This window comes from Entelurus aequoreus, linkage group LG18 (assembly GCF_033978785.1).
Source record: "Entelurus aequoreus isolate RoL-2023_Sb linkage group LG18, RoL_Eaeq_v1.1, whole genome shotgun sequence".
Taxonomy (NCBI): domain Eukaryota; kingdom Metazoa; phylum Chordata; class Actinopteri; order Syngnathiformes; family Syngnathidae; genus Entelurus; species Entelurus aequoreus.
The window spans coordinates 14,237,969-14,251,322 of NC_084748.1; the positions used below are offsets into that span (position 1 = coordinate 14,237,969).

The 13,354-nt window shown below is 39.0% G+C and overlaps 1 protein-coding gene across 1 annotated transcript in view; it reads right to left on the reverse strand.

Annotated features, from left to right (window-relative positions):
* Positions 1–456: 456 nt before the first annotated feature.
* The window catches only part of LOC133633839 (beta-1,3-N-acetylglucosaminyltransferase lunatic fringe-like), a 23,541-nt gene continuing 10,643 nt past the window's right edge, over positions 457–13,354 (reverse strand). The window contains exons 2-8 of the mRNA XM_062026573.1: positions 11,520–11,568; positions 11,330–11,432; positions 8,293–8,449; positions 8,106–8,191; positions 7,877–8,036; positions 5,477–5,550; positions 457–5,274 (exon numbers count right to left, since the gene is read on the reverse strand). Coding sequence (XP_061882557.1) covers positions 5,220–5,274; positions 5,477–5,550; positions 7,877–8,036; positions 8,106–8,191; positions 8,293–8,449; positions 11,330–11,432; positions 11,520–11,568 — 684 coding nt within the window. The 3' untranslated portion in view covers positions 457–5,219. The remainder of the gene's footprint in view (positions 5,275–5,476; positions 5,551–7,876; positions 8,037–8,105; positions 8,192–8,292; positions 8,450–11,329; positions 11,433–11,519; positions 11,569–13,354) is intronic.

Genomic DNA, 13,354 nt, shown 5'->3' on the forward strand with positions numbered 1-13,354 from the left:
TTTCAGCGAAGTGTAGGACTGAATCTTAAGTGTCACACTCGGAGCTGAATTACGACATTTTAGGTGACGTCATTTCTGTGTCCATAGAAATGACCAATCACGGAAGGGAATCCGTTGTCTAAGAATAAAGAAATATCTTGGAAATATTTAAGTGGACAATGGGAGTGTATATTTTGACAATAAACTACAAAATAATACAAAACAAACTAGTCCCCGCCGGCACTCACACTACCGCTCCCTCTCTTCTCTCGCCCACACACTCACTGACGTCACTCACCTCACGGCCACACACATACGCTACTGTCATAACATTTTCTTTCCAATTCATTAATTAGGCAACTAATTTGAAACTGGTGTGGGTGGCTCTATATATACTAGCCCACTGCAGACACATGCAGAAATCAACATGGAATCGAAAAGTATTAAATCTGTGACAAAAATACCCGCTCTGTCTAAACGATACCGTTTGATCAGCTGCTCGTCATCAAACAAATCCAGAACATCGTTCCGCTCCCTGAATGTTCGCGCACGTCTCTCTCGCCTCAGTGCCGTCCCCTGCTGGCAACTCCTAACCACTTAAGACACCTCTGAAGGTCTCTTAAATATCGTGGAGAGTAGGAGTGATTCTTAGACTTAAGAACGTTGATAGAAAGCTTTTATTCTTAAGTTTGAGAGTAGGACTAAATTTCGCAAATTCTCAGGACTTAAGTGTAAAATGGCACTCTAAGAAGCTTGGTAAGTACGGCCCCTGTTGTCTTTAACAGTGAGGACTGGTGAGACTGAAAAGTCTGGACAACATACGAGTGAAACCTTGGAAAAAACATGAATTAAACCTTTGTTGAACCCTGCACAACTGGCTTCCAGAGTGTATATCCGTGAGTCTGTGAGTACGCAAAGCTTACAGTTATTTATAACGATTTTTTAAAAACAGCTGTAATGTGCATGCCAGGCCACTAGTTGGCGCTGTCCCCATTGGTCACATGTTCACGCCGCTATCTAATATTACGCTTTAAAACGCAAATATACTGCGGTCATTTGAAGGAACTAAATGTATTTATTCAGTCAAAAAACACAATTAGCTTCTTCAGCTAACCGCTCAGACATTTTTCAAAAATCGTGCGATTACTTTGTAAAACCTTCTTTTACGCTTGACATTAGCCGCGCTGTTAGCTTCTTGCTCTTTCAATGCACACGTTTTAAAAAGGTTTTTCTTTGAAGTTAAAAACCACGCTAGCTTACTCAGTCTTGAATTATCGAGACAATCCAAAGTTTTTTTTAATTTACGCTAACAATGCTACTGCCTGTTCTTGTAGTTTGGACGTTTATAATGGAAGTTTTCATGGTTACACCATGTCGGAAAAATAAAAATTAGAGATGTCCGATAATGGCTTTTTTTGCCGATATTCCGATATTGTCCAACTATTAATTATTGATTCCGATATCAACCCATACAGATATATACAGTCGTGGAATTAACACATGATTATGCCTAATTTTGTTGTGATGCCCCGCTGGATGCATTAAACAATGTAACAAGGTTTTCCAAAATAAATCAACTCAAGTTATGGAAAAAAAATGCCAACATGGCACTAGGGGGTGGCCTTAAATCTCTAATTTAAATAGTTTGTAAAAAAAATATCAATAATTATCGATATCGACCGATACAATACACTTTTATCGTGATACCGTTTTCAGCCCTACTTTTAACTAGAGATGCCCGATAATGGCTTTTTTGTTGATATCTGATATCCCGATATTGTCCAACTCTTTATTACCGATTCCGATATCAACCGATACCGATATATACAGTCGTGGAATTAACACATTATTATGCCTAATTTTTAGAGATGTCCGATAATGGGTTTTTTGCCGATATCTGATATCCCGATATTGTCCAACTCTTAATTACTGATTCCGATATCAACCGATACCGATATATACAGTCGTGGAATTAACACATGATTATGCCTAATTTTTAGAGATGTCCGATAATGGGTTTTTTGCCGATATCTGATATTCCGATATTGTCCAACTCTTAATTATCGATTCCAATATCAATCAAACCGATACCGATAATTTCCGATATTACATTTTAAAGCATTTTTTGTCCGATATTATCGGACATCTCTAATTTAAATAGTTTGTAAAAAAAATATCAATAATTATCGATATCGACCGATACAATACACTTTTATCGTGATACCGTTTTCAGCCCTACTTTTAACTAGAGATGCCCGATAATGGCTTTTTTGTTGATATCTGATATCCCGATATTGTCCAACTCTTTATTACAGATTCCGATATCAACCGATACCGATATATACAGTCGTGGAATTAACACATTATTATGCCTAATTTTTAGAGATGTCCGATAATGGGTTTTTTGCCGATATCTGATATCCCGATATTGTCCAACTCTTTATTACCGATTCCGATATCAACCGATACTGATATATACAGTCGTGGAATTAACACATTATTATGCCTAATTTTTAGAGATGTCCGATAATGGGTTTTTTGCCGATATCTGATATTCCGATATTGTCCAACTCTTAATTATCGATTCCAATATCAACCGATACCGATATATACAGTCGTGGAATGAACACATGATTATGCCTAATTTTTAGAGATGTCCGATAATGGGTTTTTTGCCGATATCTGATATCCCGATAATGTCCAACTCTTAATTACTGATTCCGATATCAACCGATACCGATATATACAGTCGTGGAATTAACACATGATTATGCCTAATTTTTAGAGATGTCCGATAATGGGTTTTTTGCCGATATCTGATATTCCGATATTGTCCAACTCTTAATTATCGATTCCAATATCAACCGATACCGATATATACAGTCGTGGAATTAACACATGATTATGCCTAATTTTTAGAGATGTCCGATAATGGGTTTTTTGCCGATATCTGATATCCCGATAATGTCCAACTCTTAATTACTGATTCCGATATCAACCGATACCGATATATACAGTCGTGGAATTAACACATGATTATGCCTCATTTTTAGAGATGTCCGATAATGGGTTTTTTGCCGATATCTGATATTCCGATATTGTCCAACTCTTAATTATCGATTCCAATATCAACCGATACCGATATATACAGTCGTGGAATGAACACATGATTATGCCTAATTTTGTTGTGATGCCCCGCTGGATGCATTAAGCAATGTAACAAGGTTTTCCAAAATAAATCAACTCAAGTTATGGAAAAAAATGCCAACATGGCACTAGGGGGGTGTATATTGTAGCGTCCCGGAAGAGTTAGTGCTGCAAGGGGTTCTGGGTATTTGTCCTGTTGTGTTTATGTTGTGTTACGGTGCGGATGTTCTCCCGAAATGTGTTTGTCATTCTTGTTTGGTGTGGGTTCACATATTTGTAACAGTGTTAAAGTTGTTTATACGGTCACCCTCAGTGTGACCTGTATGGCCGTTGACCAAGTGTGCTTTGCATTCACTTGTGTGTGTGTAAAAGCCGTAGATATCATGTGACTGGGCCAGCACACAAAGGCAGTGCCTTTAAGGTTTATTGGCGCTCTGAACTTCTCCCTACGTCCGTGTACACAGCGGCGTTTTAAAAAGTCATACATTTTACTTTTTGAAACCGATACCGATAATTTCCGATATTACATTTTAAAGTATTTTTTGTCCGATATTATCGGACATCTCTAATTTAAATAGTTTGTAAAAAAAATATCAATAATTATCGATATCGACCGATACAATACACTTTTATCGTGATACCGTTTTCAGCCCTACTTTTAACTAGAGATGCCCGATAATGGCTTTTTTGTTGATATCTGATATCCCGATATTGTCCAACTCTTTATTACCGATTCCGATATCAACCGATACCGATATATACAGTCGTGGAATTAACACATTATTATGCCTAATTTTTAGAGATGTCAGATAATGGGTTTTTTGCCGATATCTGATATCCCGATATTGTCCAACTCTTAATTACTGATTCCGATATCAACCGATACCGATATATACAGTCGTGGAATTAACACATGATTATGCCTAATTTTTAGAGATGTCCGATAATGGGTTTTTTGCCGATATCTGATATTCCGATATTGTCCAACTCTTAATTATCGATTCCAATATCAATCAAACCGATACCGATAATTTCCGATATTACATTTTAAAGCATTTTTTGTCCGATATTATCGGACATCTCTAATTTAAAGTTTGTAAAAAAAAAATCAATAATTATCGATATCGACCGATACAATACACTTTTATCGTGATACCGTTTTCAGCCCTACTTTTAACTAGAGATGCCCGATAATGGCTTTTTTGTTGATATCTGATATCCCGATATTGTCCAACTCTTTATTACCGATTCCGATATCAACCGATACCGATATATACAGTCGTGGAATTAACACATTATTATGCCTAATTTTTAGAGATGTCCGATAATGGGTTTTTTGCCGATATCTGATATCCCGATATTGTCCAACTCTTAATTACTGATTCCGATATCAACCGATACCGATATATACAGTCGTGGAATTAACACATGATTATGCCTAATTTTTAGAGATGTCCGATAATGGGGTTTTTGCCGATATCTGATATCCCGATAATGGCCAACTCTTAATTACTGATTCCGATATCAACCGATACCGATATATACAGTCGTGGAATTAACACATGATTATGCCTAATTTTTAGAGATGTCCGATAATGGGTTTTTTGCCGATATCTGATATTCCGATATTGTCCAACTCTTAATTATCGATTCCAATATCAATCAAACCGATACCGATAATTTCCGATATTACATTTTAAAGCATTTTTTGTCCGATATTATCGGACATCTCTAATTTAAATAGTTTGTAAAAAAAACATCAATAATTATCGATATCGACCGATACAAAACACTTTTATCGCGATACCGTTCTCAGCCCTACTTTTAACCCCTTAAAAAGTTGTCCAAATGAATTAAAAAAAAAGGCTGTAATGTGCATGCCAGGCCTCTAGTTGGCGACATCATTCTCCCAGTGATTGTTAAACAATTGCCAAAAATGAAAAGGGACAAGCGGTAGAAAATGGATGGATGGATTGTGTGTTTTTCAAAGCTCCCAGTTTTTTGAAGCTGAAATGTCCCAAAAAGGTTTCCTTCACGCCCGCAGCCTTCGCCGTGTCCTGGGGACAAAGACGTGGGCAGACGAGGTGCAATACTCAGCGGCGGCACCAGGGGGTGTCAGGGTACAAGGCACAATGCACACACAGGAACCTGCAACAGCAGGAAGAGTGAGTCACTAAGTCTGCACGGCGCCGTGGAAATGGACAACAAAGGCAGGAAGTCGTGAGCAAAGTCAGATAAGGCCAGCAAATGGACATGAAAATTGAAGTGAAAAAAAAAAAAAGGTAGGAGTGGAACCCGCTTATGGCGTCAACATAAGCGGGTTGCGGGGTATTTAGCAAAAAAAAGTTACCTGGTTGGATCCTGCTGCCGTGAAAATGGTCCTCTCAGGTCCACGGTGTTCTTGCCGCTGTAGCTCAGAGTCACCTGACCAATCCACACCACTCGTTAGGGTCCGTCCAGGGTATGATATCAGTTATGTGGACGATACAGCTTTTGATACTATCGTGATAACGTACGTTGACGACACTTTCTAGCTCGAGACAAATTGGGCCTCGACGCCACGTGGCGTCCTGGCCAGCGGCTAACGTACCTCCGCGGTGCCGAGCCGTTCCTAAGTCGGCAATCCTCGCCTCCGTGGCGGAAAATAAAGTATCGTTATCACCGGAGGACGAGAAATAGCTAAACGCGCTACACCGCATAGTAGGGGTGTGAATTTTTGGGCACCGAACAGATCCGATTCTTGGGGTTGACGATTCGATTAAGAGTCGATTTTCAATTCAAACCGATTCTCGCAAAGTATTATTTGATAATATAATTATAATTAGAACAGGTTACAGGTAACAAAGCAAGTATGCTTGGTAGAAAACGCTTGAAAGTAAAAAACGCGCTAGCTTGATGCTAAGTTACAGTGGATTTGCCATAGACAGGCTACGATTAGCATTAGCGATTTTACATGGCGATTTCAACACCTCCAAATCTGGTAATGAAAACTACGACGACGATGAATGTTACAATTAAAGGCCGGTGTGTAATAAACACAATACATGCAGCATAAACACTTTGTAGGGCGCAACATAACGCATTTAGCTTCATGGAAAAAGCTACTTCCTAGTTAGACAACATAGTATTGATAGCCTGTACTAAGGGTGTCCAAACTACGGCCCACGAGCCAAGTGAATACAAAAGAAGGCGTTAGTGCCACAGTGTCTCCATCACGTTGACCATGTGATTAAGTCAAGTCAATGACCTTTAATTATACATTGATCAGAATAAAGTGCAGCATTTACTTATATGACCCAGTACAAACAACCTTCCCTAGTCATGTTGCAAAAAAAAAAAAAATACAAATAATCCAACCAACATTGTCACACAACACAACCTGAACATTGTGGATAACATCCATGCACCATAAAAATACACCCATTTAAATCCATTACGAAGCATGATGGGAAAAATGCAAAGCACTCCACACTAATATATAAGTATATATATATAAAATATATATACACACATATACATATACACACACACACACACATATATATATATATATATGTGTATATATATACACACATATATATATGTATATATATGTGTATATATATATATATATGTATATATATACACACATATGTATATATATATATATATATATATATATATATATATATATATATATATATATATATATATATACACACACACGTTAGGTCAGGATATATATACTATATATATTTGACGATTTAATATGTAAAATAAAAATAAATAAATAAATATATATATATATATATATATATATATATATATATATATATATATATATATATATATATATATATATATATATACACTACCGTTCAAAAGTTTGGGGTCACATTAAATTTGTCCTTATTTTTGAAGGAAAAGCACTGTACTTTTCAATGAAGATAACTTTAAACTAGTCTTAACTTTAAAGAAATACACTCTATACATTGCTAATGTGGTAAATGACTATTCTAGCTGCAAATGTCTGGTTTTTGGTGCAATATCTACATAGGTGTATAGAGGCCCATTTCCAGCAACTATCACTCCAGTGTTCTAATGGTACAATGTGTTTGCTCATTGGCTCAGAAGGCTAATTGATGATTAGAAAACCCTTGTGCAATCATGTTCACACATCTGAAAACAGTTTAGCTCGTTACAGAAGCTACAAAACTGACCTTCCTTTGAGCAGATTGAGTTTCTGGAGCATCACATTTGTGGGGTCAATTCAACGCTCAAAATGGCCAGAAAAAGAGAACTTTCATCTGAAACTCGACAGTCTATTCTTGTTCTTAGAAATGAAGGCTAGTCCACAAAATTGTTTGGGTGACCCCAAACTTTTGAACGGTAGTGTATATATATATATATATATATATATATATATATATATATATATATATATATATATATATATATATATATATATATACAGTGCTGCCATCTAATGCCTTGGTAGTGCAACTGCATCGCAAACGAGACTGAAACGTTGTAGTAAAACAAGATATAAGAACTGTAACGCACAGTTAGCATAATCATCTCATTTTTAAATGTTACATAAAAAAACCAAAATGTTATCATCACACAAATAACATTTAATAAAACACACAAAAGTACCAAAAAATGTATCGGTATTGGTGCCATGTCGGTTATTAATTTAGGATTTTTTTAATTAATTAAAACATTTTCTAGTCCTAACATTGCTCTCCTGGTGTTAAGGTGCGTGACTCACCTGTTGGTGCAGGTGTGACAGCAGCGCCAGGCTCTCCAGGTGGGAGTGGAACAAGGGCGAGCGGGTGAGGCCGACGCCCAGCAGCGCCCCCACGATGAAGCCCACCGCACAGTCGTCCGGGAGGCGGATGCGCTCGGCCGTCGCCACGAAAGCGCCGTCACTACACCCATGACAAAAGTCCCGTGAGCGACCAAAAACAAAGGTGAGGGTGAAGGTGAGGCGGGCGTACCTGGCCCAGGGTCGCATGCTGAGGGCGAGGCCGCGGCTGAGACAGAAACCCGCGCCTCCGGTGGCGAACCAGAAGGAAACCTTGGTCTGGACAACGACAACACCCTCAGGCACATGTCTGATGGGATACATAGTGGTGGTCTACCACCATCCGGTACGTTTCTACTTTCAGTACCCGTCTTGTTTACCGTTTCCGTGGCGCCGCCGACCTCCTCGGAGGCCTCCAGGGGGCGCTCCAGGCTGGGCCGCCCGATGTAAACGTCTCCTGTGCTGCTGTGCTGAGACAGCAGCCTCAAGAGGGCGCCAACATTCAGGTAGTTGTCGTCGTCCACGTGGCAGAACCACCTGCCGAGTTGCACATTGGACCGTGTCACATTGAGGACTCGCCATATGTTAGCACTTTATGACACATTAGACAGTTAGTCTATTCACAATAAGTTAGCACTTTGTGTTGTTATGACGCATTAGCACATATTAAAAACTAAAACAAATTAAGTCAACATTTACTGCAATTTTTTGGGCAAAATTAGCATAAATAATTGTTAGCATGCCAATGTTGGCAAGCGAGCATGCTAACAGCATATGTCAAGTACCAAGTTATATGACTCAAGAGAAAAGTCTTTAAAAGTTTGCCAAAAAAAAGTTAGAATGCATGATACATGCTAATAACTAAGTTTTATGAGTCTAGGATGTATGGATGCAAAATTTGCAAAACAATGTTAGCATGCCAATGTTGGCAAGCTAGCATGCTAAAATTAGCATGCTAACAGCAAAAGTTTGCCAAAAAAAGTTAAAATGCATGACAAATGCTAACAGTTAGCATGTGTCAGGTACCAAGTTATGAGTCGAGGGTGTACGGCTGCAGAATTTGCCAAAATAAATGTTAGCATGCCAATGTTGGCAAGCTAGCATGCTAACATTAGCATTCTAATGAAAAAAGTGTTTAAAAGTTTGCAAAAAAAGTTAGAATGCATGACACATGCTAATAACTAAGTTATATGAGTCTAGGATGTATGGATGCAAAATTTGCAAAACTGAATGTTGGCAAGCTAGCATGCTAAAATTAACATGCTAACAGCAAAAGTTTGCCCAAAAAAGTTAAAATGCATGACAAATGCTAACAGTTAGCATGTGTCAGGTGCCAAGTTATACGAGTCGAGGATGTACGGATGCAAAATTTGCGAAGCTGAATGTTAGCATGCCAATGTTGGCAAGCTAGCATGCTAACATTAGCATGCTAATGAAAAAAGTGTTTAAAAGTTTGCAAAAAAAGTTAGAATGCATGACACATGCTAATAAACTAAGATATATGAGTCTAGGATGTATGGTTGCAAAATTTGCAAAACTGAATGTTGGCAAGCTAGCATGCTAACATTAGCATGCTAATGAAAAAAGTGTTTAAAAGTTTGCAAAAAAAGTTAGAATGCATGACACATGCTAATAACTAAGTTATATGAGTCTAGGATGTATGGATGCAAAATTTGCAAAACTGAATGTTGGCAAGCTAGCATGCTAAAATTAACATGCTAACAGCAAAAGTTTGCCAAAAAAAGTTAAAATGCATGACAAATGCTAACAGTTAGCATGTGTCAGGTGCCAAGTTATACGAGTCGAGGATGTACGGATGCAAAATTTGCAAAACTGAATGTTAGCATGCCAATGTTGGCAAGCTAGCATGCTAACATTAGCATGCTAATGAAAAAAGTGTTTAAAAGTTTGCAAAAAAAGTTAGAATGCATGACACATGCTAATAAACTAAGATATATGAGTCTAGGATGTATGGATGCAAAATTTGCAAAACTGAATGTTGGCAAGCTAGCATGCTAACATTAGCATGCTAATGAAAAAAGTGTTTAAAAGTTTGCAAAAAAAGTTAGAATGCATGACACATGCTAATAAACTAAGTTATATGAGTCTAGGATGTATGGATGCAAAATTTGCAAAACTGAATGTTGGCAAGCTAGCATGCTAAAATTAACATGCTAACAGCAAAAGTTTGCCAAAAAAAGTTGAAATGCATGACAAATGCTAACAGTTAGCATGTGTCAGGTAACAAGTTATACGAGTCGAGGATGTACGGATGCAAAATTTACAAAACTGAATGTTAGCATGCCAATGTTGGCAAGCTAGCATGCTAACATTAGCATGCTAATGAAAAAAGTGTTTAAAAGTTTGCAAAAAAAGTTAGAATGCATGACACATGCTAATAAACTAAGATATATGAGTCTAGGATGTATGGATGCAAAATTTGCAAAACTGAATGTTGGCAAGCTAGCATGCTAACATTAGCATGCTAATGAAAAAAGTGTTTAAAAGTTTGCAAAAAAAGTTAGAATGCATGACACATGCTAATAAACTAAGTTATATGAGTCTAGGATGTATGGATGCAAAATTTGCAAAACTGAATGTTGGCAAGCTAGCATGCTAAAATTAACATGCTAACAGCAAAAGTTTGCCAAAAAAAGTTAAAATGCATGACAAATGCTAACAGTTAGCATGTGTCAGGTAACAAGTTATACGAGTCGAGGATGTACGGATGCAAAATTTACAAAACTGAATGTTAGCATGCCAATGTTGGCAAATTAACATGCTAACAGCATATGTCATTTACCAAGTTATATGACTCAGGAGAAAAGGGTCTAAAAGTTTGCCCAAAAAAAGTTAAAATGCATGACACATGCTAATAACTAAGTTATATGAGTCTAGGATGTACGGCTGCAAAATTAGCAAAAAAAGGTTAGCATGCTACATGTCAAGTACCAAGTTATATGACTTATACATTTATTTATTTATTTTAAATAGGTTTAAGAAAATTAGGAATCGGGATGAATAGAAATCGTGATTCCATTCGATAGCCGGGGGCTTTCAGCTCGGTAGTTAGCACGCTCTCCTCAAAAGCCCGCGAACAGTGGGACAGTGGCTAGAGTGTCCGCCCTGAGATCGGTAGGTCGTGGGTTCAAATCCCGGCCGAGTCATACCAAAGACTATAAAAATGGGACCCATTACCTCCCTGCTAGACACTCAGCATCAAGGCTTGGAATTGGGGGTTAAATCACCAAAAATGTATTCTTGGCTGTGGCCACCGCTGCTGCTCACTGCTCCCCTCACCTCCCAGGGGGGTGAGCAAGGGTGATGGGTCAAATGCAGAGGATAATTCCGCCACACCTAGTGTGTGTGTGACTATCGTGGTTACTTTAACTTTAACTTAACAAAGACTTGACTTACTTCCGGTCGGACTGGAGGAAGGCGTCGTACTCCGCCGCCATTTTGCAGGAGAGCGCTTGGCGGCTGTGAGCGGCGGAGCAGTTGGTGTTGATCACGTGACCTCCTGGCGCCGGCAACACATGAGAAGACATCCTTAATGGTTTGATTGGCCCACTTCCTGTAGATAACGCCGGGCGGGCGTACAACTCACCCATCCTCTTCCTCAGCAGCGCGTCCTCCCCGTCAGTGAAGACGTACGTCTGCAGCACAAACACACCACTGTCATGTTTACACGCGGCGTGACCAACACTCAGTCCCTGCTGAGGGGGTCAAAAGTCAGCGTGCACTCACAGGAAGTAGACGCTAACCTTTTTCCTGCAGGCCGTTTCCACTAACCCGCTTTTTCCAATTTGCTGCGCTCACATTAAATTTTCATCGGCAAGCCCAACTAACACGTGAACCTTGAAAAATAATAAACATCACTTATATGCACGATGACACTAATAAGAAGGTGGAGTCAATGCCACACTGACCGTATGGGTCAAATTATTCAACCGAAAAAAGTTACCAATAGGTTTTCATCCAAGCCCCTGAGATGAGATTGCAAAGTATACAAATGACAGCAAAAATGTTTTTGAAAGAAAGAAGGTGCAGTTCTAAATGTGTCCACTGGACGTCGCCAAAGCAAGTCTTTGCAAGCGCATGACTTCAGAGGGGGGCGGAGCTATGTTGGCTGTCAAAGGCCTACTGAAAGCCACTACTACCGACCACGCAGTCTGATAGTTTATATATCAATGATGAAATCTTAACATTGAAACACATGCCAATACGGCCGGGTTAACTTATAAAGTGACATTTTAAAATTCCCGCCACACTTCCGGTTGAAAAACTCCTTTGGATATGATTTATGCGCGTGACGTCACAAAATCCGAGGAAGTGGTTGGACCCCATCGGACCCGATACAGAAACCTCTTGTTTTCTTCGACAAAATTCCACAGTATTCCGGACATCTGCGTTGGTGAATCTTTTGCAATTTGTTTAATGAACAATGGAGGCTGCAAAGAAGAACGTTGTAGGTGGGATCGATCGGTGTATTAGCGGCTAAGTACAATACTTACAGCAACACAACAAGGACTACTTACTACGCCTAGCCGATGCTTGCCGCCAAACCCACGGATGAAGTCCTTCGTGGCGCCGTCGAACGCTGGAACGCAGGTGAGCACGGGTGTTGATGAGCAGATGAGGGCTGGCTGGCGTAGGTGGAGCGCTAATGTTTTTATCATAGTTCTGTGAGGTCCGGTTGCTAAGTTGCTAAATTAGCCTTAGCGTCGTTAGCAACAGCATTGTTAAGCCTTACCAGGCTGAGAATTTTTAACCGTGTAGTTACATGTCCATGGTTTAATAGAATTGTTGATCTTCTGTCCATCCTTCCAGTCAGGGATTTATTTATTTTGTTTCTATCTTCATTTGAGAACGATGCTATCACGTTAGCTCAGTAGCTAAGTGTGTCACCGATGTATTGTCGTGGAGATAAAAGTCACTTTAAATGTCCATTTCGCGTGCTCGACTCTCATTTTCAAGAGGATATAGTATCCGAGGTGGTTTAAAATACAAATCCGTGATTCACAATAGAAGAAGGAGAGAGTGTGGAATCCAATGAGCCAGCTTGTACCTAAGTTACGGTCAGAGCGAAAAAACTGCCTCTCTAGTCCTTCACTGTAACGTTCCTCATCTACGAATCTTTCATCCTCGCTCAAATTAATGGGGTAATCGTCGCTTTGTCGCTCCGAATCTCTCGCTCCATTGTAAACAATGGGGAATTGTGAGGAATACTAGCTCCTATGACGTCACGCTACTTCCGGTACAGGCAAGGCTTTTTTTTTATCAGCGAGCAAAAGTTGGGAAATTTATCGTCGATTTTCTCTACTAAATCCTTTCAGCAAAAATATGGCAATATCGCGAAATGATCAAGTATGACACATAGAATGGATCTGCTATTCCCGTTTAAATAAAAAAAAGGCCTTTAAAGGCCTACTGAAAGCCACT